This window comes from Aedes aegypti, chromosome 3 (assembly GCF_002204515.2).
Source record: "Aedes aegypti strain LVP_AGWG chromosome 3, AaegL5.0 Primary Assembly, whole genome shotgun sequence".
Lineage (NCBI taxonomy): Eukaryota > Metazoa > Arthropoda > Insecta > Diptera > Culicidae > Aedes > Aedes aegypti.
Genome location: NC_035109.1, coordinates 47,912,549 through 47,940,004, shown reverse-complemented (window position 1 = coordinate 47,940,004; position 27,456 = coordinate 47,912,549). Strand labels below are relative to the sequence as shown.

At 42.6% G+C, this 27,456-nt stretch overlaps 1 protein-coding gene across 1 annotated transcript; it reads left to right on the top strand.

Annotated features, from left to right (window-relative positions):
* Positions 1–1,084: 1,084 nt before the first annotated feature.
* Positions 1,085–26,897, top strand: LOC5570073 (serine/arginine repetitive matrix protein 2). The gene is made up of 5 exons (XM_001653009.2): positions 1,085–1,433; positions 6,276–6,809; positions 14,193–14,637; positions 14,695–15,033; positions 25,452–26,897. The coding sequence occupies exons 2-5, from the start codon at positions 6,374–6,376 to the stop codon at positions 26,422–26,424; spliced, it is 2,193 nt and encodes a 730-aa protein (XP_001653059.1). The 5' UTR covers positions 1,085–1,433; positions 6,276–6,373; the 3' UTR covers positions 26,425–26,897.
* The last annotated feature ends 559 nt before the right edge of the window (positions 26,898–27,456 follow it).

Sequence of the window (27,456 nt, the reverse complement as noted above, 5' to 3'; positions counted from 1 at the left end):
ATCGGGTTTCTGCTGATTTAAGTGTATAAGAGCCTATTCTTACTGTAACATACAATAGTCATGCAAAAATATGCATGAAAGTTGAAAAAATATCATTTTTCTAAAAGGCCCCATCTCATTTCCCGATAATTAGGATATTAATCGTAAATGCGGCCTTTTCCCAAAAAGGCCCCATTTCTATATATACTTGAAACCGAGTTGAGGCCTATTAAACAAACATCAAAATTGCAACTAAAATTACGAAAAAATGTTTCAAATTTACTTAGCAGATACAAGTTATACTTCAGCCGCTCCGCTCCCTGTATTATTTTACACAGCGATAGTTTCAACAGCGAACATAATCAAATTTTCTGTCGGGTTCCTGTGAAGAGATGTATTTTGTATCATACTACCTAATAATACCTGTGTCAGCCTGCCTGTACTTCACAAATTATCAACAAAAACACGATTTGGTTTCAATTGCATGAAAAATAACGTTTAATTGCAATATTATATCAATTGAACCAATTTTCCATACATTTTCTCTACGACAAACTCGCGTAGCACATACATAATGTTCATGGATGACGAAGGGTTCAATCAATCACATATTTAATCGACCGCACGAATCTTCTCTTGCTGTAGGGATCTCCATGTACTTTACTTCACCACTTAACACTCTTCTACACTTCAAATTTCTTATTTCATCATCAATTTTGAATGATTTTCAAAAGGCCACATCAGAAGATGATGAAAAAACAAGCCACAACTAGAAGGCCTCAACACATTTTAGAGTAAACAAAGGCGTCAACTCACAGGCCTCATCAGCGTCGGCCGGCGTCTATGGGCACAAATGAAAAGGGCTGCACAGCTTTTGGTGAAATAAAAGCCTCATTTCCTTTGACTCGTTTTTTTAGCAGGATTTTTTGCTAAAATGATAGTAATGAATATTCATAGCTATAAATCAGTTTATCCATCGACTTTCTGGACGATAAAATAACATAAAAAGCTTAAATTCATAATATAAATTTGATTTATTGTTTGACAAAACGAGATTGCATTTTTCTCATTGTTTACTTTTTGGAGATGAGGCCTTTTGAATTGTTAGTCTTGAATGGAGTAAACTCGAGAGTAAATCAAAAAAAAAACTAAACTTTGTCCATCTCGCGTACAGAAAGCTGCCATTTTTCGGTTGTGCAGTGCGAATTGAAATCGGATCAAAGTGGAGTGCTTCGGTGCCGTTTCCGGTGTGTTTTGCGTTCATTCGGTCCGGTCAATGTCCAGTGTTCCGGTAGTCGGGTGAAACAAATCGATTTCGTTCGTCAAAATGTGATATTCCTTCGGTCAAAAGTGTTGTGTGAACTGTGTGTAAAGTCCTTGAGAAAAATTTCTTCCTGCCGGTGTTTCCCTTTTTGTTCGATTCGGCAGCAGAAACAGCAGCCAGCAGCCCATCGGTGTGTAATAGGGTGTCACAAAAAATAAAAGCTTGAAAAAGTTACTGTGAATGATAGATAATGGTGTTAGAAAAGCTTCAAACAGGAAAACTCAATCAAAATATTAAGAGTAACAATTGAAAAAGCCTTTTCGGAAATGTAAACAAATCGGTTTTCTACTTATTTTCGTAGGTTATAGCCTATTCTCAGTGAAACATATGATAATCATATAAAAATATTATTAAAAGTTGCAAAACTAACATTTTTCTTAAAAGCCCCATCTTCTTTCTAGAAAGTCGTGATCTTTATCAAAAATGAGGCCTTTTTCTAAACCGAAAACAGAAAAAAAAACGAGTTAAGGCCTTTTGATAAAAAAAAAACTCAGAATTATTGCAATTTTGATTACAAAAAACGCTTTGATTTTACTAAGCTGATGTAAGTTCTGATAAGTATACTGCACTTTTTAGTATTTCTCGAGTGCTTTTTCAAATCAACGTAAGTAACTTCCATACGGTTTTGAGAAAATTAATTCAGAAGTATCACAACCTGTCTTCTAAAACTGTTTTAAAATGTATCACCTTTTAAACATTTTTTCGCCGTGTACGTTGCTTAACTTTTACATATAATGAGCTCGCGCTCAAAAATGAGGGAGTTCCTATTATTTTCCACACAAATTTTATGACAAAATGATAAGCCGTTTTATTCAGTTACTTGCGACGTTTTTGTACCAGTGTAAATCGACTCAAGTAGTGTTTTGTTTTGATTCGTGGTTTAGTCATTTCTCAATATAGCAGAGTGGCGAAAGTATTGGTTAGGTTGCTAAAGTTGGAAATCTTACGTTCGTCGTTTTGTAAATTCGGAAATTAAACGTTCTAAAAGTGCAAAAACGAGTTGGTTTAGAGAGAAACGTGTAGAATTTCGTCTGCGAAACACGTAGAATCGATAAAGTAAGTCTGTATACTTTTTTGACTTGAGTCTGTTTGAATAAGTTTTCGAGATTTCTTGCGTAAAAGGACCTATGTAACAATGAAATTCTCTCCTCTCGCTCTTTTTCGATTATTACAGCACAATACTGTAGCTTTTGGGAAGTTTTTCATCATAGATCGAAAGACAGTGTTCGTTTCATACAAAAAAAACGCAACAGATGAGGTTAATGTGGCTCAGTTATTGATTGAAGAGAAAGTAAAAAAAGAGAGCCTCTCAATATTAGATAGGTCCTTGTGAAAAATACACGAGATTTCATCAGGCTTTAAGCCTGATTTGCTGCTGAACAGGAATCGCTAAAGAAATTTCTCACCGATTCCTTGCAGAAATTTTCTACAGCGACTCCCGTTTGAACTGACATCTCTTTTCAACTGCGTACTGCGATCAGAAAAAAGTGCTTCCTTGATCGATTCCTTGCAGTAATTTTCAATGCATCAAGATAGGCCAAGAAATTACTTGACATCAGCGAATAAGGCTTTAAGCCTGAAATTACAAACTTCCGGATTAAAAAAAAAAAAAAACAATTTAAGACAGACATTCTACATTCGAAACCTAACCACCGCTGCTTCGTTGTATGGAGAGACATAGTGACGTAAGCATGAATCAAATACGTTTCATTGTACCCAAAACGTTATATTGTACATCAAATTATTGAGACTGAGCTTAAACCAAATTTAGCCTTTTTTCAGTTTCAAAAATGGTGCTAAGAATGTGAAATTAATTTCTTTGACATGATTTTGCACCAAATTTTGTTTATAATATTTGGAACAATGACTTTGGGGCGGTCCATTTATTACGTAAGGTTAGTTTTGAAAAGATTTATGCACAGTTTATGAAAATGTAAGCAATACTGTTGGAAAAGTCAGTACTACACAACCCACTGGTTCTAAACCTACATGCAACTTTTGAATGTAGGAAATGTTGTGTAAGCTTAAGATAAAATAGTTTGGAACCTAACTTCTAAGATAGCACTAAACTCGCGAAAGAAGCTTCCAACAAAAGCACACTTTTTATTTAGGCTTTGTGCACTAGCAGAAAGCTTGAAATAAAAGATCAAGAACATTTGCCTACTATTTCTCCAGTGTGGTGCCTTTGAAAACGCGAGTAGGGTCACAAGTCGGCCATAGTGACGGCAATCTTTGGATTCCGAGATGCTTCACCTTATGTGTGACCTATTGAGCTCATTTTCGGAACCATACAGCATTACAAGCATTCCGTTCATAAACAAAGTTTGATTTTGTAATAAAATGATCAAATCAAGGATCAAGTATTCGAATCGTAAGAATTTTGTCATCATTTTAAGATTCAGGAGACCCAAGTTAAGTAGATAGGGAATTGTTTTATTCTGTTTTCATTGTTTTGTCAATTTCGCCATAGTTTTCAATTTTTAATATTCATGTTAACGTTATAAAATTTTACATTTCATAAAAAACGTCCCTTCTTCTTTCTGGCATTACGTCCCAAATGCTTCTGGGAGAGCCTGTGTTCGCTTGAGCTTTTCCACAGTTATTAACTGTGAGCTTTCTTTGCCGATTGCAGGGTTGGTTGCAGGTTTCTTTTTGTGGACTTGGTCTATTTTTCGCATAACCTGTGATCTCGCCCTAAAAGCCATTGGTAACCGAGTGTGTAGCTCCTTGTTTCTAAGCAAATAAATGGACCAGGATGGAAACTATCAACACTGGGAGATAAAGGACTATCTTCTCTTCATCCTAGCATTGTTGAATAACGTGTAAATCCATTCATTTGCTCGGTAACAACAAGCTACACACTCGGTTACTAATGGCTTTTAGGGCGAGATCACAAATTATGCGAGCTTTGTTTAATGCAAGCCTCTATTACTAACGGAAGACCTCTGAAGTCTCTGTTTTCCTGCTTGTAATTACTCTTGCTACAATTTCTATTTCATCTTAGATTCCTAGAGAAAAATCTTCCGGAATTACTCTAGATATTTCTACAGGGATGCATTCTGGAATACTTTCAGGGACTCCTCCAGAGATCCATGCAGAAATTCTTCTTGTGGCTCCACCACCAAGTCTCCTTGAATTTATCCAGTGGCGTTTCAAAGGGTGCTAAGAGGAATTTGCTACAGGAAATCATTGAACACACTAACGCTTCTACTTCCTATAATTTTAACGAGGAAAGAGACTCAGGGTTTTCTCCAGATATTTTTCGACCAATTTTTCCACAGATTTCTCCAGTTATTGCTATAGGACATCTTCCAAAGACTCCTACAGAAGTTCTTCCAAGAAAATCCACAAAGAACTATTCCACAGTTTTTTATGTTCGCTTTTAGGAAGTTTTCCCGGTAGATCTACAAGAATCCCAACGTTAATTTCTCCAATTATTTTTCCAGGCATTTTTATAGATGTAGATCATCCACATATATTCCCAGGAATTGCTCCAAAAAAATCCACCAGGGTTTATTCAAAGAAACATGTTTAGTCTTGTTCCTGGAATTCCTCAAGAAATTCGACGTGGGATTATTTATGTATTGCATCCAAGAACTATTCTTGCAGTTCTTCCAAACAAATTCTTAGGTGTTTTCCCAAGTAAAATTACAATGGCTTCTTATTCGTAATAAGCTCATTTTAGTTTTCACACCTCCTAATACTACAGTAATCAATTCAGTAATTCCCCCGATCATTCTTACGCGAATTGCTTCAGGAATTTTGTCCAATTATTTTGAAAGAATTCATGCAAGATGCTTGCCATGACTTGAATGATTTTTTTTTTAAATTTTCTTAGCAATTTATCTTTGAAATCTTTGAAGACTTCCTCCCAGGCCCAGGTGAAAATGCATCGAAGCCAAACATCAAATTTTTGATGAGGAAAAATCCTAAGGATCAACCATCCGTTTGAGCTGAAAACCCATCGACCAAGTTTTCAGCTTAAACGAGATGTTTGATTCTCCAGAGTTGTGCTCTTGAAAATTTAAGGCTTGGCTTCGATTCATCCTTACTTTAATAAAGTTTCATCAGATGTTACTTCGAGTGCCATGGGCTAAGGGCCATTTAGAGAGACGTCTAAGCTAGGAAATTGCTAATAAAAGACCATCTAGAGTGTCCGGAGTTTGAATCAGAGAGATAGTTCCTGAAGGTGCTAGAGAAATTTCTGGATGAACTAAACGGGAGTCTTGGTGAACGTCTGGAAAAAACGATCAGACTTTGTTAAAATGATTGGATAAATTCATCGAGGCCTTAAGATCTTCATGGACAAAAAAATATATGAAATTCCTTTGGAGAAGGAATCCTTATGCAATGTCTGAGGTAATTTCTTTGTTTATACTTAAACAAGCAGATTGAATTTTTTAATTCCAAAACTCAACTCAATGAGAGACTCCTTAGGAAGTTTGTAAAAAATCACTAATAAGCGGTTTCTTCACCACCGCTTAGGTCTTAAACCTGGTTTAATCGTATGGGTAAACGTGGTTTACGGCTTAAGCGAAGGTAAAGAAATCGGCCCTAAATGAACTAAATTCATACTAAAACTTAACTAAATTCGCTACCAAGAACGTAAACTTATAGAGATCAATGAAGTTCTAAATTTGTCAATATTAATTTGACAAAATGTCAAATCATTGGGATAATATAAAAAAAAAGATGTAAAATAGTGATCAAATTGCCCCCGGGTTACGGGACACCGAAAGTCGTAATTTTTTGCATCAAATCGATGCTATAACCTCCATACATTTTTCGAATGAGTTTTCATGTATGAAGCTTTTGCTTTTGATACAATTACCTATCAGAGGTTTTTCAAGGTCTGAAAGCCACTCTAATAAATAAAAACAGTACTAATCATTCAAGCCTTAAGGGTTGAGCATTGTGCAAGTTAACTTGCTAGCAAATTTATTGTTATTTTTTTATTTTTGGTTCACCCTAGTGTGTAACGTTCGGTGAGGGGCAGGAAGGGGGTGCGCGGGGTGTACAAAGAACGGACAAGGATTGAAATTTCGCACTGTGAGAAGTCAAGTTCTGGAAATGTCCTCAAAGCTACTCAACTACCCCTCGGCCAGTTCGAATCCCCATCTGGGAGCCGGTGGATCGGCGGGGTCATCGACAGCCACTAGGAACGGCACCACCGGCCACGGTTCCTCACAGCTGAACTTCGAAAATCTACAACTGGATGACATCCTGTGCACGGTTTGCCAGTCGGTCCTCGTCGAACCGGTGTTCCTGCCGTGTCAGCATCGGTTCTGCCGGAACTGCCTGAGTGGGACCATCGAGAAGAACAACCTGAACTGTCCGTGCTGTCGGAAGCGGTTCGGGACGTGGTATCGGAACGCTTCCCGGGTGAATAAGCTCGTTCACGAGCAGCTGTGGAATGCGATCCAGAGCCAGTTTCGGGACTATCTGGACGAGGACGGAACGGGCCGGTGCAACGGGAATGGAAGCGTTGGAGGTTGCTTTGTGCCGCGTAAGTATACTTTTGTTTTGGATTTGGATGGGGTTGGTTTTTTACGATTCATTGATTAAGAATATACCTAGCTCTATTACGAGGGATGTAGCGATGAGAAAAAAAGAACTATTTGGGATGGGAAATGTCAAGGATGTGTATCAAATATAAAAAATATATAGATAAGACGAAGAAAATAATCATGCAAAAACGATTTTCCGCAAAATAAAAACTTTTCTAATAATAAATCAAATCTGCCAAATATCTAATAAAGAATAGCATTTAGCATTCTTTAAGTTGCTCCAAAGAAATTTGAGAATAAGTCTATTGGCTCATCAGAATGTATCAATGGATTAAATTTGAATTATCAACTTTGAAGGATGAAATCACTATAAAGCCTATGATGATAGCACTGATGTATCTTCGTCACCAACAGATTTTTATCTTGTAGGTATTTGAATCGTTAACGTAATTTATTGTGAGATGTGGTAAATTTATTATTGATCCTCACAGTCTCTCATGATATTCCACGCCAATGTTGTCATTTTCGCATTAGTATATCGTGTAGCGGGTACTATGACACTTTAAACCCAGGGAAGTCAAGGAAATTTCCATTACAAAAAGATTTTGGACCGACCGAGAATCAATTCCTGCTTGCTAACATAAGCATTTTATAGAAAGCGTTAATTTGACACAGGAGACCGTGTTGTTTCCCTATCTTTTGTCTCACTATAACAATTATCATCAAAACTTTGTGGAAGCAAATCTCGAGTTTTAGTGAACCGATGAAGCTGAAAATGTATTGGGTTGTGCACTACATATATACAATCGTAGTGTTACATTTTTTCGCAGCGATATATGGAGTGGTTCTTGGGATTTGCTTCTTCAAATGGATAGGGTGATTATGATGACGTCCCGTGCGGCCTTAAGAATAGTGATACTTGCTAGTCCTCATCGGCCGTACCGATGAAAATATTTCTTCTGCTGCCTTGGTATTCCGCCTTTTTGCCATTCAGATGTACATTGTAGTGCTGTTTCCACCTTTCAATCACCTCATGTTCGTCCGTCGAGATATCTGCATCTTTAACCCGACACATTGCGGCTGGCGGTACAAAGCCTTTGCGGGATATATTGAGTTTTTTTTGTAGAACTTACGCGTTACTTGAATACGATACAGTCAATGTGCAGGTGATTAAACACTCTGCTGTTCGCATGTATGTTTTTACCCTTCTTACAACCATAAGAAGGGTATGAAGATCGCTTGAAAAACTGACTTTGGATCCGAGGCCCGGGGGGCCAATTCTCATATACCAATCGATAGAGCTCGACGAACTGAGCACCTGTGTATATATGTGTGTGTGTATATGTGTGTGTTAAAAAAATGTCACTCAATTATTTCAGCCATTTGTCAACCGATTTGAACACTTTTAGCTCTAAATGAAAGCTACAACATTCCCATAGAACGCTATTGAATTTCATTGCGATCGGACATTTCGTTACAGAGTTGTGATTCAAACATTATCGTGAAGTACTAGATGATATTTAGATCTAATACTTTCAGCTGTCTGCATTTTGATCAATTTCTCAGCCATAGGCTAGGGGAAGTGGTTCACCTAGCATGAATGAGGGATGAACTTATCGCTGAGAAAAAGTAGATTTTGTATGAAATTTGACAAGTATTTGAATGACAGATTCATCCTTGTTCATCCACTTCTCCTAGCCTATTTTTGAACCGATTCAAGTCCTTTTATCGACTAATGGAAGTTCTAACATTCATTCATAACCCTTCAAATTTTCATTGAAATCGGATTACTAGTTACAGTCTCTGTAACTCAATGGAAGAATTTTGTAAAGTACTGGAATTTTTTTTTTCTAAAATATTAAACTTTTACATTTTGATCAATTTCTCAGCTATTTTTAATCCGATTTAAGCTCTTTTTTCATCGATTGAAAGCTCTGACATCATTCACAATCATATTGCAATCGAATTATAAATTACAGAGATAAAAATCGATTTTTTCAAAAATCTCTAAAATTTCCCTTTTTTAATTTAAACTTGCACATAAAGCTTAAAAAAATCTCTAGCAAAATCATTTGAGAACATCAATTTTTCATTTTTCGGTATTATTTTGCAGGATGGCAACATGGGTTTATAGACCCTCTTAAACTGTGATAAAAAGCGTAGAGGTAGTCGGGGCGGTTTGGTCAATGGGGTGGAATGAGCACCCCTGGAAAACTGCATAAATTCTTGAAATTTCATCTGAAATAACATGCAAACCCAAAGCTGATGAGGAAATGAAGCAATAGGTATGTTATAAGTCAGTGTTCAAAACTCACAGGAAAAACAAATAAATGATGTTCAAAAAAAAATGCCCATGTTGCCCCGAATGGCTCTTTTTAATTTCGTCATTTCAGAATGATGATGTTTTACTTTTAGAATGTTCTTAAAAAAAATATATCTTCTTGCTCGCAGTGTTTATAAATACTAATAATCTTCATGTGTAGTAACAACATGATTGAATTTTTAGATTATATGAGATTATTTTGCAATCAAAAATAGGGTGCTCATATCACCCCATCAGAAAAAAATCGACTCGAAAAATGACAAATTTTGAAAAATCAATCATTTATCCGTGAACTTTATAAGACAAACAAAATCATGCGGATCTAGGGCATTCGTCTAAAAATTGTTGGAAATCATGCAAAAATTCGAAAAATTCATAATATTTTCAGCACTTTTATAGACATTTCCTTAAGGTGGCCAAACTGCCCCACTTTTCCCTATTAAAAGTAATAAATTTTGATATCCGCCTTTTGACGTGCAGTTTCTAGGACTTTCTCGCAAACCATTAAACTATTAGGGCAGATAGAACATAGTCACAACATACTAAAGTTTAGTTATACTGGTACAAGGTTCCAAATGAATGATGAATAATAATTATCTCAAACCTGTACGGAAATGTAAGAAGGGTTCAGTCGCACCATCGGTGGATTAAGTCAGGTTTTTTATTTATAGTAGGGTACAATAACAGTGACTTCCATTTCACTGGTGCTCCAACGACTCAAGCTGTTAGTTACTACATAGAATAGTCCCCGGCTATCTATCCTACTTCGACGAAGATTTACCCGGCGGCGGAAGATCTCCGGAACCGATGCTCTCCGGGCAGATGCCGAGGTCGTCCTGCGATTTACTCACCTAGACTCCGGCAGTGGATTCAACCTACTCCGACTTGACGTTGGTCAGCCATGTGCCAGGGTCGGTTCTGCGATTCCGGTTTGAGGATGACTTCCGGTTAGCAGGCGCCCCGACGACTTATTACCGATTCTACGCTACGCCCCCTTCTACTCGGTCTAGTCCCCGACGGAGGGTCTAGACTACTCCGATCGCGGCTCGGAGCTCTCTGGTCTTTACGCCATCTCGTTTGCAGCAACGACATAATCTGCGTTATCCCTCTGTTCACCGCATTCCAAGTGCTTTCATGCTGCCACATGTTTTGCACGATGTTGTCCGGAGTAAGGACGCTTGCGGTTTCTGGCATCACCTCGTTTATCCCTGAATCAAGGGCAGTCAAATATAACATGCTTCGGTCTCTCCTCGATATTTGGACAGGCCGGACAATGTGTTGACTCTGCGTGTCCGAATCTATGCAGATATTTCCGGAAGCATCTATGGCCTGACAAGAACTGGGTCAGGAAGGTTAACTTCTCCATGTTTTCTGGTCATCCACACCGACACCGATGGTACTCCTTGGTAGCCTTGGTGTCCTCAGCCAGAGTGATGCAGATGGGGATCATTCCGGCAATAACGCACACTGCCTCCGACGATATAGTGCGGTAAGCACTCGCCACCCATATAGCCATGCCCCGGAACGTACCTACCAGCTCCTTTCGATTGCGTTTGGTTGTCAACGCTCCAGCCCACGGCAGGACATTGTATCTCAATATGGACAATACGGTCGCCAGAAGACGCTTCGTACTACTTCTTGGTCCTCCTATGTTGGGTATGATCCTATCTACAGTGTTAGATGCTTTTGCTGCCTTTTCGCAGGCATAGTCTACGAAGCCGTTAAAGTTTAGCCTGTCGTCGAACATTACTCCAAGGTGCTTAAGAGAGCGCTTCGATGAGATTGCATGTCCTCCGACGTTGATCTCGAATTGCTGAACCGCCTTATAGTTGTTGACCAGCACCACCTCCGTTTTGTGATGAGCCAACTGCAGCTTGACCCCAATCATTCACGATTCAATGATGTCTGGCGATTCCGCTAGTTATCGCAAGAACGACGTCATCTGCGAATCCGACGATCTCGTCTCCATTCGGCAGTGTCAAGGTTGGCACTCCATCGTATATCATATTCCACGGTGTTGGACCAAGTATGGATCCCTGTGGAACTCCTGCCATTACCATTCGTCCTTGATTTGTGTCGTACCCGGTTCTGAAAGTAGCTTTGCAGGATTTTACACAGATATTCGGTGACCCGCATTATAACATCTATCGCTACCAATGAGCAGTGTCGATTGCCTCTCCTCTTCTGCTTGGACGCTTTCTCCGCGAATTTTCTTCTTGGACGCATGTCCGTCTGAATAGCATCCACCGTCGATGTCTTTTTCCGGTATCCGAACTGCCATTTTTACAATCCGTTCTCGCCTTTCGTGTAGATAGTCAGCCTGCCGAGGATGACATTCTCCAGAAGTTTACCAAGACTTTCCAGCAGGCATATTGATCTATATGGAGCAGGATCTCCTGGCGGTTTTCTTGGTTTTGGCAGCGACACCAGCTTCTGCACCTTCCATCTGTCTGGGAAGCAGCCTTCCGCTAGACACTTCTACAACGCTGTCCTAAATATATCTGGGAACGCCAAAATTGCTGCCCAAAGCTTTACGTTACGGACCTGGAGCTTTATTCAGCTTCAACCCTTCCGCATCCATTATCAGCTTGGCGTTAGAAAAAAAAAGACACGGACACCGTCTTCAGCCATTTAGCTGTACAGACTGTAACTCAACACTGGACAACGGACAAGCATGCTCCAGTGGCACAGCCGAGAAACATCCCTGACGAAATGTTTCAACGGCTGAAGCGGGAATCGAACCCACACCTCAAGACACGATGTGCTTAAATGTCTGATGTTACTAGCCGCACCGAGCCCGCCAATTAAAAACTTGGATACCGACATTTTCTTCAGCTTACGGTGTGGGCGGCCATGCGGTGGAAGCATGCGTAGGAAAATGGCCGTCCACTATTAGTTTCAGTTTGTCGGGACACATTTCAGCTGGTGTTACTGGGTCCTTGATCTTCGCCATCACTACTCGATAGGCGTTGCTCCAGGGATTTGCATCAGCTTCCCGGCTCAACTCTTGTAGCAGTTCGATTTACTCGTCGCTATTTCCCGTTTGAACGCGGCTCTAGCCATCCGATATGTCACCTTACGCTCTTTCATGTTGGCTTCCGATCTAGCTCTTGATGTATATCGAAATTATATACTTTGTGTAAAAACATTTATGAGTGTATTCAGCACCAATAAACTATTCAGCAGAAACTGGCAGCACTGCTGTCGAACTATATTTACACTAAACAAGCCCAAAGAGGCTCTCTTCAGTTTTACACCTCTAACAAACCAGTTGTGCTTCCCAAGTGAGAAAACCCCCAAGTTCTCCCTGTTAAAGTTGAGGATAATCCTCCAAGTTTCGGTTTATAGTGTCCGTGATAGTGTGTGAAGGTTTCACCCCTAATCCGGTCTGGTTCCGGAAATTAAAACATTTTAGCTCTCTGCACGCGTCTTCTGGCTGTTAAGCAGGCATGGTGCTGAGTCTGTCGTTCCACCAGTATACAGGGGGCCGCTGATTCCTTGGCTCAAATTTTCCCGGCATAGTTGCGTCACACGCTCTCGCCAACGCTTCTGTCAGCTTTCCTGCATCCACGTTTAGAGCCTCGCTTACTGCTCAGAGTGCTTCGACGAAAAGATCCTTGTCGTACATCTACGTTCCACATTCCTCCTCTACCATACCGCACAACTTCTCTGGCCAACGCAGTAGTGGATCGCTTGAGGGTCACTATGGTTGTATTCTTCGCTAACTCTCCAGCTCATATTGTTGATCAGCGACGGGCTGCAAAACGTCACGTCGATGATGGATTTTCTACCGTATTTGCGAAATGTGCTAGCGAGACCGTCGTTGCACAGCTTTTACGTCGAGCTTCGCTGAAGCTTCTAGCAAACTATACCCTCTAGCGTTGGTTGGACTGCTACACCACTCCACGGCAAAAGCATCGAAGTTTCCTCCGATGGTTACCGGCGTAAGACCGATCAGCTTGGCGGTTAGCACATCCAACATCAGTGTACTGCTAGAATGTCCACCTCAGGAGACGTAACAGCTACACACGAAGATTCCCTGAATTTTGACGATCGCGAAACCCTCGCTTGAGCGTTCGACTACTTCTTGAATGGGGAATCGGCTCATTACTTGGATTGCCGTCATCTCTGCTCTGTCTGCTACCCAAGTACCGTTATCGGGCGGTGTCCTATACGGTTCTGCAATGATCTCAACGTCGCACTTTGTTTCCGTTGTCGACTGTCACAACAATTGCTGATTGGCGTCACAATGATTGAGGTTCACCTGCGTTCTCTTCATCATCATTACTGACCTGTCTTCGCCTCCTGAAATTTTGGGCATCCTCCGCTTTACACAGCATGCACCTGGATGTCCCCTGCCCACGTGACCTTTCTCACCACATTTCCTGCAGTATTCGGACCTGTCCGGGCCTTTGGACTTAATTGCCCGGAGGTCGAAATCTATGCATCTGAAGCATTTCTCCACCGAATTTGTCTCCCGAGGGATCAGTTTCAGCGGGCAGATTGACCATCCCAGCTTAACCTTACCAGCCTCGACGAGTTTTTTGGCTGCTAAACTCTTGAACGACGGATATTTTTTAAGTTTAAAGATTATATCTCCTTTCTGGATGCGCCTGATTGTCACCACATTCTCACCCAGCTCCTTCAGGTCTGGATCCTCCCTCACTCTCCTTAGAATCGTCGCGTAGGTGTCTTGTCGCTTGCCTCAATGGCAAGGGCATCGTCCTTGAACCTCTCACGAGATGACCGTCGCTTTTCTTGCTTCTTCGATTCCTTTTTCTTTCTCTTCCTCTACTTACGTGTTGCATTCCTCTCCTTCTGGCTTTTCATGGTGCGCCATTCACTGCCTAAAAGCATCCTGAAAGTCGAGAAAGTTTCAAAAAAATCTTCAACTGGCGGAATTCGAACGTGCGACCAAATTCATGGTTTTGCGTACATATCAAATTCATTGGTCGTGTTTACCGTTACGGCTAGCTGGGCCCCAGTACTGTGTTTAAAAAATATTTAAATAATTTATTTGCTACCTATTGATGTTCACACTCCTTTTATTTCTTTGCAGAAACCGAAAGCGTCATCCACCTCAGCGAGCCGGGTGAGATTCGCAAGGAGTACGAGACTGAATTGCAGCGATATCGCAAGGAACTCATCGAGGAGAAGAAAAAGGAACTGGCCGCTTCCGAAAAGTACATCATCAATCTCTACAAGCAGGAAGGCATTATCGATCTGGTGGACAGCAGTGACCACCTGTCGATTTCGTCCACGACTAGCACTCCGGAACCGCCCGCTAAGAACAGGAATCCACCGCAACCCGCCAATCAAGAGGCCAAAGCTCACGAGATAGTCGAAGATGACGAAGAAGCCGGCCCTTCCGGTTCCGGGCATGGAGAGAAAGCTGACAACCAACCGCCAGGGGTTCAAAACCAGACCAGTGTGGTCACCAGCAGTAGCAACAATGTTAATTCTACTAGTCGTCCGGAAACATCCAAGTCGCAGTCCAACGGAAGGTAATGATCTTCATTGAATTGGAAAAAGTATATTCTCTCACGAAGCTTTTTTTTCAGTGTCATATCCATTTCGTCGACGTCGTCTGCCTCGGGAGCGTCGTCCTCGTGCATTTCATCCGCCTCCAGTCGGTATAGTTTAGTCAAACAGCAGCCGACCTCAACGAAGGCTCAAAGCTCGAACGAGGTCAGCAAACATGGCAGCAACGTGGGCGCAGTTACGAAAAAGGTGTTCACGATGGCCGAGCTGAATCAGAACGAGCTGTGCGTAAAACCCACCAAACTGCACCGACGAAACTCTAGTCAAGCCGTGGACGACGAGGACGATGACGATGGGGATAGTTTGCGGTCCGAGTTGAACCACTTCAAGCCCATCTTCGCCACGACACCCAAGAGTTGGTGAGTATTTAAAGCACTGCAACTTTTCAAAACGAAACATAGTTAATGTTCTTCAACATTAACCTTCATTTCTGATGTAAAACTGTACGCTGATTCCAAAATGAGATTCGAATGTTTTGAGGAGAGCCATTTTAAGAAGTCTGGATCGTGTGACATAAATCCATTTTGCGCCAGGTCTTTTAAAATAATAATTAGTGTGTCTTGTCTTCTCCAATTCCCTATACCCTACCCCAACCTTTCCTATCCTTTCCGATGGTGTTCATACGGTCCGCATAGACTATTACGGCCATAACCTATCCCCGGCTTTGGACTGACTTGCGCTCTTATTGCCCCACAGAACGCTGCAAAATTAAAAAGAAAAAGTGTCATACAGTTGTAAATTATTTACCAGCTTGATAAGGTAGCGTACATTTATTACGTAACGTTAAAATTTGATATGTTTGAGAGGGGGGCTCGCTTGTTGTATGAAAAAAATCAAATTTTTGTATGAGTCGTAACACTTGAATCTACTCCCCACCTCCCTCTAGAGCGTTACGTAATTTGTGGATGCCGCTTAAGCAAGTTGATTATTATTTAGAGGACTTCGCGTACCTGCAGGAATAAAATATACCCCTTTGTGTGGTCCTTAGCCTGTACTCCATGTTAGGAGCGGCTCACAACAACGTCTTTTCCCCATGTTAGAGGCGGCTGATCATCGTCCGAGTGCCAGAGAAGGACTCCGAGCTAAACTGCGCACAATGGTTCTGGGACATTTAGGGGGAAAGGTCCTCCGGAAATCTAGGGGGTTGGCGTCATGCCCTGCTAGCCAACCGTAGAAACACATCAGCACAGGAACGTCAACGAGAGAATACGGACCGGAACAATCGGCAAGTACCACAGCGACGGAAATGGACTAGCGATTGGAAATTTGATACGTGGAACTGCAATTCTCTCTAATTCATCGAAAGTACTCGCATACTCTCCAATGTACTGAAGACCTGCGGTTTCGGCATCGTAGCGCTGCATGAGGTGTGCTGGACAGGAGCAATGGTGCGAACGTCTAGAGGCAATCATACCATCTACTAGAGCTGCGGCAACACACGTGAGCTGGGAACACCTTTTATAGTGATGGGTGACATGCAAAGGCTCGTGATCGGATGGTGGCCGATCAATGAACGAATGTCCATTTTAAGAATCAAAGGCCGATTTTTTAATTTCAGCATAATCAATGTGCATAGCCCACACTCCGGAAGCACTAATGATGGTCCTTAGCTTTTTACGTGCAGCTAGTATGACCGCAGCCCAAGCCACGACGCCAAGACCAACATAGGAGATTTGAACGCTCAGGTTGCTCAGGAGGAGGAGTTCAGACCGGCTGACAAACGATAACGGCCTACGACTGATAGATTTTACCGCCTCTAAGAATATGGCCATTCGTAGCACCTATTTCCAGTACAGCCTCTCGTATCGGTACACCTGGAGATCACCTCAGCAGACAGAAACGCAAATCGACCACGTTTTGATCGATGGACGGCACTTCTCCGACAAATACCGGCGTCAGAACCTATCGTGGCGCTAACATTTACTCCGACCACTACCTGGTGATGGTGAAACGCCAAAGCGTATACGCAGCATCCTGAGGCAACGTTGCTGGATAAGGGCGAGCTCAGTAGGGCCCCTCGTAAAGACTGCTGGAGGACAGTCAAAGCAGCCATTAACGACGCTGCCGAAAGCATTATCGGATATGTGGAACGGAGAGCTGAAATGTGCCGGGATAAGGATGGGAGCATCTTGACGGACGGACGCGAGGTGATTGAAAGGTGGACGTAGCACTACGATGAACACCTGAATGGCGCAGAGAACACGGGCACAGAAGGTCAGCGAAGGCGATAGCTACGCCAGCACAGCGGACACGATGGGGGAAGTTAGGGATGCCATTCGACAGCTAAGAACAAAAAGGCCGCTGTCAAGGATGGTATCGGATCCGAACTCATCAAGATGGTCCCGGACAGGTTTGTCGCTTGTCTGCATCGGCTTATAGTCAAAATCTGAAAAACGGAACAGCTACCGGACGGGTGTAAGCAAGGCGTTATATACCCTATATACAAAAAGGGCGACAAACTGGACTGTGAAAATCATCGTCCAATCACTATCCTGAACGCCGCCTACAAAGTGATATCCCAGATTCTCTTCCGTCGTCCGTCTATCACCTATAGCAAACGAGTTGGTGGAAAGTTATCAAGTAGGTTTCATCGACGGCCGCTCGACAACGGACCAGATCTTTGGGTTTATTCTACGACTGGCGTGAGGTGACAATTGTCGGTCTCGAATGAAGTGTCTCTCCATTTGATTTACACGGCGAATCACTTCACTCGAGTCGAGAATAGTCACCTCGCTATACGAGACCGACAATTGTCACCTCACGACAGTCGTAGAATAAACCCACTTTTCCGCCCGACAAATCCGCCAGAAATGCAGATCCCTGCGCACCATCTGTTCATCGATTCCAAGGCAGCATACGACAGTATTAGAGCTATGGAAGATGATGGATGAGAACAGCTTTCCCGGGAAGCTCACAAGATTGATTAGAGCAACGATGGACGGTGTGAAAAACTGCGTGAAGATCTCGGGCGAACACTCCAGTTCGTTCGAGTCTCGGCGGGGACTACGACAGGGCGATGGACTTTCGTGCCTGTTGTTCAATATTGCGCTTGGAAGTGTCATGCGAAGAGCCAGACTTTTGAGAGTCGAGTCACGATTTTCACGAGATCCGGGCAATTTGTTTGCTTCGCGGACGACATGGATATTATTGGAATATTTAAAATTTCACCCGCCTGTAACGCGAAGCAACAAGAGGGCTAATGGTGAATGCGTCGAAAACAAAGTACATGCTGCTACTTAGGCGGAACTGAGCGCGACAGGGCCCGCCTAGGAAGCAGTGTCACGATAGACGGGAATACCTTCGAGGTAATGAACGAGTTCGTCTACCTCGGATCCTTGCTGACGGCTGGATCATCAGTGAAAGTCGTGCCTACTATGGGCTCCAGAAAAAACTGCCGTCAAGATAGACTATAGATTCACCCCGCATCAAATGCACCATGTACAAAACGCTCATAAGATCGGTAGAACTCTACGGGCAATTTATCAAGCTAATTGATGTAAAACTAAATAAATAATCAATAGTAAAATGACCTTTTGAACAAAATATGTTCGTACTCCGCGATGATAGATTTTACGTAAGGTACCGCGGGGCAAGTGGGTAAATGGGGTAAGTGAAAACAATTGATATATTTCACTGAATATGTGAAATGGTCCTATAGCACTTCCCCGAATATAATTACCCCGAAAACCATCTCCCCGAAAACCAGTACCCCGAAAACCATTACCCCGAATGCAACGTTACCCCGAATGACACATTACCCCGAAAACCATTACCCCGAATGGTAAATTACCCCGAAAACCAGCCCTAATACGACACTTCCCCGAAAATCAGTGATGCACTTCCAGAAATTCTTCAAGGAAGCTCGCGAATTTGAGCCTGAAAGTTTTCGGCTTAGTAACTACTACTACAGGGCTGCAAAACGGTGAGTCGACAACTAGGAAGGAGCGTTCAACACAGCTCTGGTCCTCACAAGATCCTACCTCACGCTTCCACGGGTCAAACGATGACAAAGCCCGCCAGCTAAGGATTGCGTACTTAGCTGGTAGTGCAGCCTGGGCACTGTTGTCCTTCTGACATCAGCTAGATTGAGGAGGTACGTCTCGAGCGTCTGTTCACCAGAAGGTGCGGCTCAAACAGCGTCTGTTCTGGTATCCAGCGGCTGAGTAAGAAATGCTGAATCGCGCACAGCTAAATCCAAGGTAGTAGCCCCATCAGCGCGATCGTCCCAGTGTTAGTTGGGACGCTAAACAGAGCTGGCACGATGGCGCTCCGGCGAGACAGGAGTGTTGGCGTAGGCCCAATAAGCCACCCGTAAAAAACCTTATTGCGAATAACATAGGAGATAATACGACCCGGAACAATCGGCAAAGACCCACGCGACGAAATAAGGATTACGATTGGAAACTTGGAACATGGAACTGCAAGTCACTTGGTTTCGCATGTTGCGACAGGATAATCTATGACGAACTACATCCCCGTAACTTCGATATCGTAGCGCTGCAGGAACTTTGTTGGACTGGACAGAAGGTGTGGAAAAGCGGGCATCGAGCGGCTACCTTCTACCAAAGCTGTGGCACCACAAATGAGCTAGGAACTGGCTTCATAGTGTTGGGTAAGATGCGACAACGCGTTATCGGGTGGCAACCGATCAACGCAAGGATGTGCAAGATGAGGATAAAAGGCCGTTTCTTCAACTACAGCATCATCAACGTACACTGCCCACACGAAGGGAGACCCGACGACGAGAAGGAGACGTTTTACGCGCAGCTGGAGCAGATTTATGACGGATGCTCTCCGCGTGACGTGAAACTCGTTGTTGGCGACATGAACGCACAGGTAGGACGAGAGGAGATGTACAGGGCGGTGATCGGGCGGAACAGTCTGCATGCCGTATCTAACGACAACGGCCGACGATGCGTCAACTTTGCAGCCTCTCGTGGTATGGTAGTCCGAAGCTCCTTCTTCCCCCGCAAAGATATCCATAAGACCACCTGGAGATCACCCGATAACCTAACCGAGAACCAAATCGACCACGTTCTAATCGACGGAAAATTCTTCTCTGACATTACCAATGTTCGCACATACCGCAGTGCGAATATAGATTTGGATCACTATCTAGTTGCTGTATGTATGCGCTCAAAACTTTCGACGGTGAACAACTCGCGTCGAAGCCAAACGCCGCAGCTTAACATCGAGCGGTTACGGGACTCAAAAGTAGCCCAAGAATACGCGCAGCAGTTGGAAGTGGCCCTACCAACGGAAGAGCAGCTTGGCGCCGCCACTCTTGAAGATGGCTGGAGGCACATAAGATCCGCCATAGGTAGCACCGCAACAGCAGCACTAGGTTCAGCGGCCCCGAATCAGAGAAACGACTGGTACGACGGCGAATGCGAGCAGTTGAAGAATGAGAAGAATGCAGCATGGGCGAGAATGCTGCAACACCGCACGAGAGCGAACGAGGCACGGTATAAACAGGCGCGGAACAGACAAAACTCGATCTTCCGAAGAAAAAAGCGCCATCAAGAAGAACGAGATCGCGAAGCGATGGAAGAGCTGTTCCGCGCTAAAGACACACGGAAGTTCTACGAGAAGCTTAACCGTTCGCGCAAAGGCTTTGTGCAACAAGCCGACATGTGCAGAGACTGTGACGGAAATCTTCTCACGAACGAACGTGAGGTGATCGAAAGGTGGTGGCAGCACTACGACGAGCACCTTAATGGTGATGTGGCCAGTAGCGGAGGTGGTACGGAAATAACTTTGAGAGCACGCGCGGACGACGAAAGACTTCCGCCTCCAGATCTCCAAGAGGTAGAAACGGAGATTAGACGGTTGAAAAACAACAAAGCCGCTGGAGTGGACCAACTTCCGAGCGAGTTGCTAAAATACGGTGGTGAAGCACTGGCAAGAGCGCTGCACTGGGTTATTTCCAAGATTTGGGAGGAGGAAGTATTGTCGGAGGAGTGGATGGAAGGTGTCGTGTGTCCCATCTACAAAAAGGGCGACAAGTTGGATTGCGCCAATTATCGTGCGATCACAATTTTGAGCGCCGCCTACAAGGTACTCTCCCAAATTCTATGCCGCCGTCTATCACCAATTGCTAGAGAATTCGTTGGACAATATCAGGCAGGATTTATGGGCGAACGAGCAACAACGGACCAGATATTCGCCATCCGCCAGGTGTTGCATAAATGCCGCGAATACAATGTACCCACACATCATTTATTCATCGATTTTAAAGCGGCCTATGATACAATCGATCGAGAACAGCTATGGCAGATTATGCACGAATACGGTTTCCCGGACAAACTGATAAGATTGATCAAGGCAACGATGGAGCGAGTGATGTGCGTAGTCCGAGTATCAGGGACACTCTCGAGTCCCTTCGAACCTCGCAGAGGGTTACGGCAAGGTGATGGCCTTTCGTGTTTACTGTTCAACATTGCTTTAGAGGGTGTGATAAGAAGAGCGGGGATAGACACGAGTGGCACGATTTTCAAAAAGTCCGTTCAGTTACTTGGTTTCGCCGACGACATTGATATTGTTGCACGCAACTTTGAGACGATGGCGGACACGTACATCCGACTAAGGGCTGAAGCTAGGCGAATCGGGCTGAACATCAATGTGTCAAAGACGAAGTACATGATAGCGAGGGGCTCAAGAGAAGACACGGTACGCCCCCCACCTCGAGTTCATATTGACGGTGATGAAATCGAGGTTGTCGAAGAATTCGTGTACTTGGGCTCACTGGTGACCGCCGACAACGACACCAGCAGAGAAATCCAGAGACGCATCGTTGCTGGAAATCGTGCCTACTTTGGACTCCGTAGAACGCTCCGATCGAGCAAAGTTCGCCATCGCACGAAGTTGACCATCTACAAGACGCTGATTAGACCGGTACTCCTCTATGGGCACGAAACATGGACCCTACGTGCAGAGGATCAACGCGCCCTTGGTGTTTTCGAATGGAAGGTGTTGCGGACCATCTACGGCGGAGTGCAGATGGAAGACGGAACGTGGAGAAGGCGGATGAACCATGAATTGCACCAGCTGCTGGGAGAACCAACCATTGTCCACCTCGCAAAAATTGGGAGGCTGCGGTGGGCCGGGCATGTCACCAGAATGTCGGATACCAACCCGGTGAAAATGGTTCTCGAAAACAATCCGACCGGCACAAGGCGACGTGGTGCGCAGCGAGCAAGATGGGTCGATCAAGTTGAGGACGATCTGCGGACCCTTCGCAGAATGCGTGGCTGGCGACGGGCAGCCATGGACCGAGTCGAATGGAGACGTCTCCTACGTACAGCAGAGGCCACCCAGGCCTTAGCCTGACTGGTAAGGTAAGTAACTACTACTATTCCTATTAGTGATTTTTTATTCTTTCAATCATCGGCTGTTCTTTCGAGGTTGTTTAATGGCAGTGTAAACATTTTAATCAATGATTTTCTCTTCATTGAGTTATAGGCTGTTATTTCGAGTTGTACCGTTTGAGTTGAAGTTTGAGCGATAGCGGTAAAAAAATCGACTGACAAAATTGTCTTGAGCGAAAGTTGACAGTGACTTCAAAAAATAAATGAAAATAAGCCCCTGCATTACTTGTCTGTATTACATCTTGTCAGTATTACAATTTCCAACAAGAGATTGTCCTTCTTTTAGTTATCGGCTATTCTTTCGGAGGTTGCCCTAGCAAAGTGATTGTTGGCATCATAATTATTGACGTTTTCAACAGTGATATTTTCTTATTTTATCATTGGCTGTTCTTTAGCGATGTACTTTTGAAATAGTGGTCAGTTTAATATCAGTTAACATTTTCATCTGACATTTTTCAAACCATAGTCTAATGACATTTTAGAATATGTTGAACTCGCATTGCCTCCAGCAATATAAAAATATAATTATGCATTACCTAATAATATATCGCTTTTGAAAGAGGGCGGGAAAGGTCTCTAATGTTAACATGTCAGCATTATCATCAGTTCGAAAAATGATTTATTGCTGTGAACACAATCATTCTCACAAAATCAAGTATACGCCTGTGAGTAAAATTTGGGTTCTCACTTGGCTCATGAAGAATAGCTGTTGATTAAAAGAATAATAAATCTTTGATAACATGAAGAACATGAATTAAAATGAAAATCAAAATTCTATGAAATAGGTATATGGGATTCATCTGTCGGATCTTCAATTTTTCGTGCCAAGAAAATTCGGGGTTATGGTCCATTCGGGGAAATGGTATTCGGGGTAACGGACTATTCGGGGTAATGGTTTTCGGGGTACTTGACCATTCGGGGTATTGACTTTCGGGGTGATGGTTTTCGGGGTAATGGTATTCGGGGAAATGTTATAGGATCATGTGAAATAACGTTTTGAACTCATGCGTAAACCTTTGAGGCCATTGAGAACATTACGATAGGTAAGATATTTCTGAGATTTTTCAGCCATTATTGCATAATAGAGCGAAAAATTGTTAACCTGTTAACTGTTACTACGTAACAAGTTGGCAGCGTACAATCTTATTTTAATATTTTCAGTGGAAAAAAGTTGCGGAAAATAATTTTCTGTACCACTTCTTAGTTGTCCTCTGTGACAGTTTCAAACTGCAATAAAAAGAGTTTTAGAATTAATTCGACGTAGACCTAAAAATAACTAAACTTAAACACCGTCAATTTTCTTATCAGGTGGGGCAAGTGAAAAGTTTATCATTAGAGATTGAATTTGTGTTTTCTCTTCAAGTCGCCATAAGTAAACATGGTTCGCAATTATCATAGAAAAACATAACGTGCTGATAATTCAAGAAACACTATACTCAAGCGTTTAAAGCTATTAGAAATCATGGAACTTCTCTAAAAGATGTTGCCAAACATTACAATATTAATATGTCTACTTCGGGCAGCCAATTAAAAGGAAGACGTTGACTGAAAAGTTGCAATATTAGAGAACACACGGAAATCTCGTGGAATGTCTATGTAAAGCTAGTTCAAAACATAAAAATGGGATATAGGTCTATCCACATAAAAAAGATTCTAAATACGTCATTGAAGGATTCCGTTTGATTTCTCCCGAAGAGTTATCCGACGTCATATCCGACTTTCTCAAAAACAAATAACGAGCGGTAGAAATTCTACAGAGCAGAAATGCAATTGCTGTCCCATAATGTAAGAACTAATATTGGAAACGTTGCAGTTATAATGTTGTCGAATCATTTCAACTAACATAACTGAACAGAAGAAAGTTCAAGAGAAAAGAATAACATTTTCTTTGTTTACATATTACTTAAGTTATTGTTCATTCGGAAGCCTTAACAAATGTTATAGCTTATAGAAATCGTGGATATACACTCCCGTGCAAAAGTTTGGGTTCACCCCCTCAAAAACATACAAAAGTGTTCTGTCCATATCTCTGTGATTACACGTCCAATTGAAACTCTTTAAGCCGCATTCGAAAGGCAAAGAGTTATTCTTACTTCGTATGTAAATACATGTTTTGAAATTTGTATACTAAATTTTTAATTAAAATTGTGACATTTTTCAAAAAATACACTGAAAAATCATATCTAATTTCCTCAGCATTGGGTCGACCAAAATTTTAAATCAAAGGGTCATTGGAATCGTAATCTTATATTCTTTGAAGAGACCTCACGAAATTTTGGCGGAAAAATCTGGAAAGTATTCAAAATCAATGAAACGGTCAGTCAAGTCATCGTGCAAAAGTTTGGGTTCACCCCTCAGTATGATGCAAATCGTGCAAAAGTTTGGGTTCACCAGAGCCGCACGCACATCATTTTTGTCAATATCTCTGCCATTTTTCAACCGATTTTAATAGTTTAAAGCTTTTTTGAGCGCAAATAATGGCGCGTACATGATTGGTTTGAGATTTCACAGATTTAAGTAAGTTCAGGTGAACCCAAACTTTTGCACGATACACCATTCTGAGGGGTGAACCCAAACTTTTGCACGATGACTTGACTGACTGTTTCATTGATTTTGAATACTTTCCAGATTGTTCCGCAAAAATTTCGTGGGGTCTCTTCAAAGAATGTAAGATTATGATTCTAATGACACTTTGGTTTAAAATTTTGGTCCACTTAATGCTGAGGAAATTAGATATGATTTTTCAGTGTGTTTTTTGAAAAATGTCACAACTTTAAGTAAAAATTTAATAAACAAAATTAAAAAAATGTTTTTGGAAAAATACATACGAAGTCAGAATAACTCTTTGCCTTTCGAATGCGGCTTAGAGAGTTTCAATTGGACGTGTAATCACAGAGATATGGACAGAACACTTTTGCATGTTTTTTAGGGGGTGAACCCAAACTTATGCACGGGAGTGTAACTGTTTATTTTTGAATTTATTATTCAAAACGGTAAACTTTTCCCTTGCCCCACTTTTGGGGCAAGTGAGAAGTAAGGAGACATTTTTCAAAAACTTTTTCTGTATTTTTTTCTTGAAATTTTTTATAAAAATCAATTTCAGCATGCTGCTTATATTTGGTGGGAGTCAAGCTAAAAAATATACACGACCTCATTTGTTTCAATTTAAAGTCTCTAGAATTTGAAGAATCTCAACTATGCGAATTCCATTACCCACTTGCCCCACGGTACCTTATATCAAGTATATCTAAAAAACGGTTCTATCTATTTAAAAAATAAAATAAACATCATTTTAAGAATCAGCGTACGTTTTTTTCATTTCAAATGATCATCAAGTTAAAAAATGCGCTTAACTAATAAAAATGTTTTAAACTGGATAAAAGCTCAATACAACATCTCCTTATTTTCAGCTTTTCGTCCAAGGCGATCGTTCGAGTTCCTTCCGTGCGGCCGGAAACCGGTTCGCTTCCATCATCGAATGTCGAATGTTTTAGTCCCAGCAAAAGTCCCTTCAAGCCAATCGACCCGACAACGCCCCGTCGATCGGCCTTCTCCGTAGTAAACGTGAGTCTGTTCACTCCGCCCACCACCACCGATGCCAAAACGGCGAAGGCCCAGAAGCGAAAAGTGGCGGAGTCTGTTGGCAAGAAGCAGAAAGCAGAGGCTCCATCGTCGTCGGTCAAGGCGAAGAAGGCGAAGTCTAGCAAAAAGGCGAATGTAGTCAACCCCGACACAGAACGTCGTAAACGAAAACTGAAGTTTTCCCCTCAACCGAAAGCGAAGGTGAAAGTGGAGCCTTCGAGTGCCAGTTCCAACGATAGGATCACGCGAAGGTCCTTGACACGACAGCCCAGTCGACTGAAGGATCTCATCGTCAGCGATCAACAGCGACGGGCAGCATTGATCGAACAGGAACGGCGAGATTTCGAATTCGCACAAAAGCTGCAGAAGAAGCTCAATCGCACAAGGGGAGCCACGATACTGGTGGTAGATTCGCTTCCCCGGGAAGCTCCCAAAATCGTAGCTAGGAAACAGAACAGCACCTACTCGCTAAGGCGGCACACGATGGCCGTTCAACACGTGGCAGTGGCCACGGAATTGCCACCACCGCCGCCGAGTAGTAATAATTCGTCCAGTAGAAGCGATAGCAGAAGAGAGGCGCCTTCCCGCAAGAGAAAAGCTCCATCCAAGGTGAACGAATCGCCGAAAGCGATTCAAGCGCCAACCACCCCAAAGACGATGAAGCAAATCAAAAAGCCTAAGCGACAGGCAGAAACTAAGACGACAAAGACGCGACAACCTTCCGTGCAAGAGGCGCCATCAACTGAAGAAGTCAGCAGCGAGAGCAGAATCCTACGACGGTCCACGCGGATCCGATCCTAAATGGGGGGGAGGTGTTGAGGGAGGGACCGACAATCTGATTCTCTTCAAAATGTGATGTTTTCTATTGTCAACCGGATGCGGAAGCGTTGACGATCGGATAAGGTAAATGTGATCATAGTGATTCAAACACACCCGACCGAGAGATGGAGAGGGAGTCTACGCTCTCTCTGGAATGGATGACGACTGAAATGATCTAAGGTAGGTGTTCAATATCTGTGTGGGCGGGACGACAAGGCATCATGGTCAAGAAGGATGCGCGAGTGTGTTTGGTCTACTTATATTTATTATAATCATTCGTAGGGTATGTATGTAATATGAATTTAGGGTACAGTTAGTATTATTCGACGCAAACCGACGCAATCATTTTCCCCATTCTGTTTGTTTCTTTGTGTATGAAAAGGTTTTTTTTTTCCTATAACTAATATGCAGAAAGAGTCTCGACCCCAATGTGTAAATAGATGTTTTAAACTGTCGATGGTCGCAAAATTCCTTACTCAAGAATTAAGAATCAAACAAAACAGATGGTGGTTAAAAAAATGGGTGCTCCTTTTTAAAGTTTGCGGAAACTCTAGAAGTGAAAACCCTTTTCCACTGCAACAGAACAGAAGATAGACAGAAGGTCGCAAAATACGAGCGGACAAACAATAGCAACGAAGTGTGAGGGTTCTATGAATTTCCCGATGTTCGGTAGATGTAAAATATTAGTAGTAAAGTCCATATGTGTGTAGTAACAGTAGCGCAATAGCTTATTAAAGATAAAAAACGCAAAACATAACAAGGCCAAAATGTGTACACAACTCGTGAAGTCTCAAATGCGGTTTAAACTTGGATAGATGAAAACCTCCTCGTTCTGATGTCTCTTATTCTAAGGAAATGGATAAACGTGTTTTTGGCTTTTAGCTAAGGGTTGTACAACCATCCGTGATGTCAACTTCAGGAAACTACATTCTGGCAAAAACCTACCAGATTATTATTATTATTATCTTTATTAACGAGATTTGCAGCCCGAGGCTGGCCGGACCTGCCAGATTC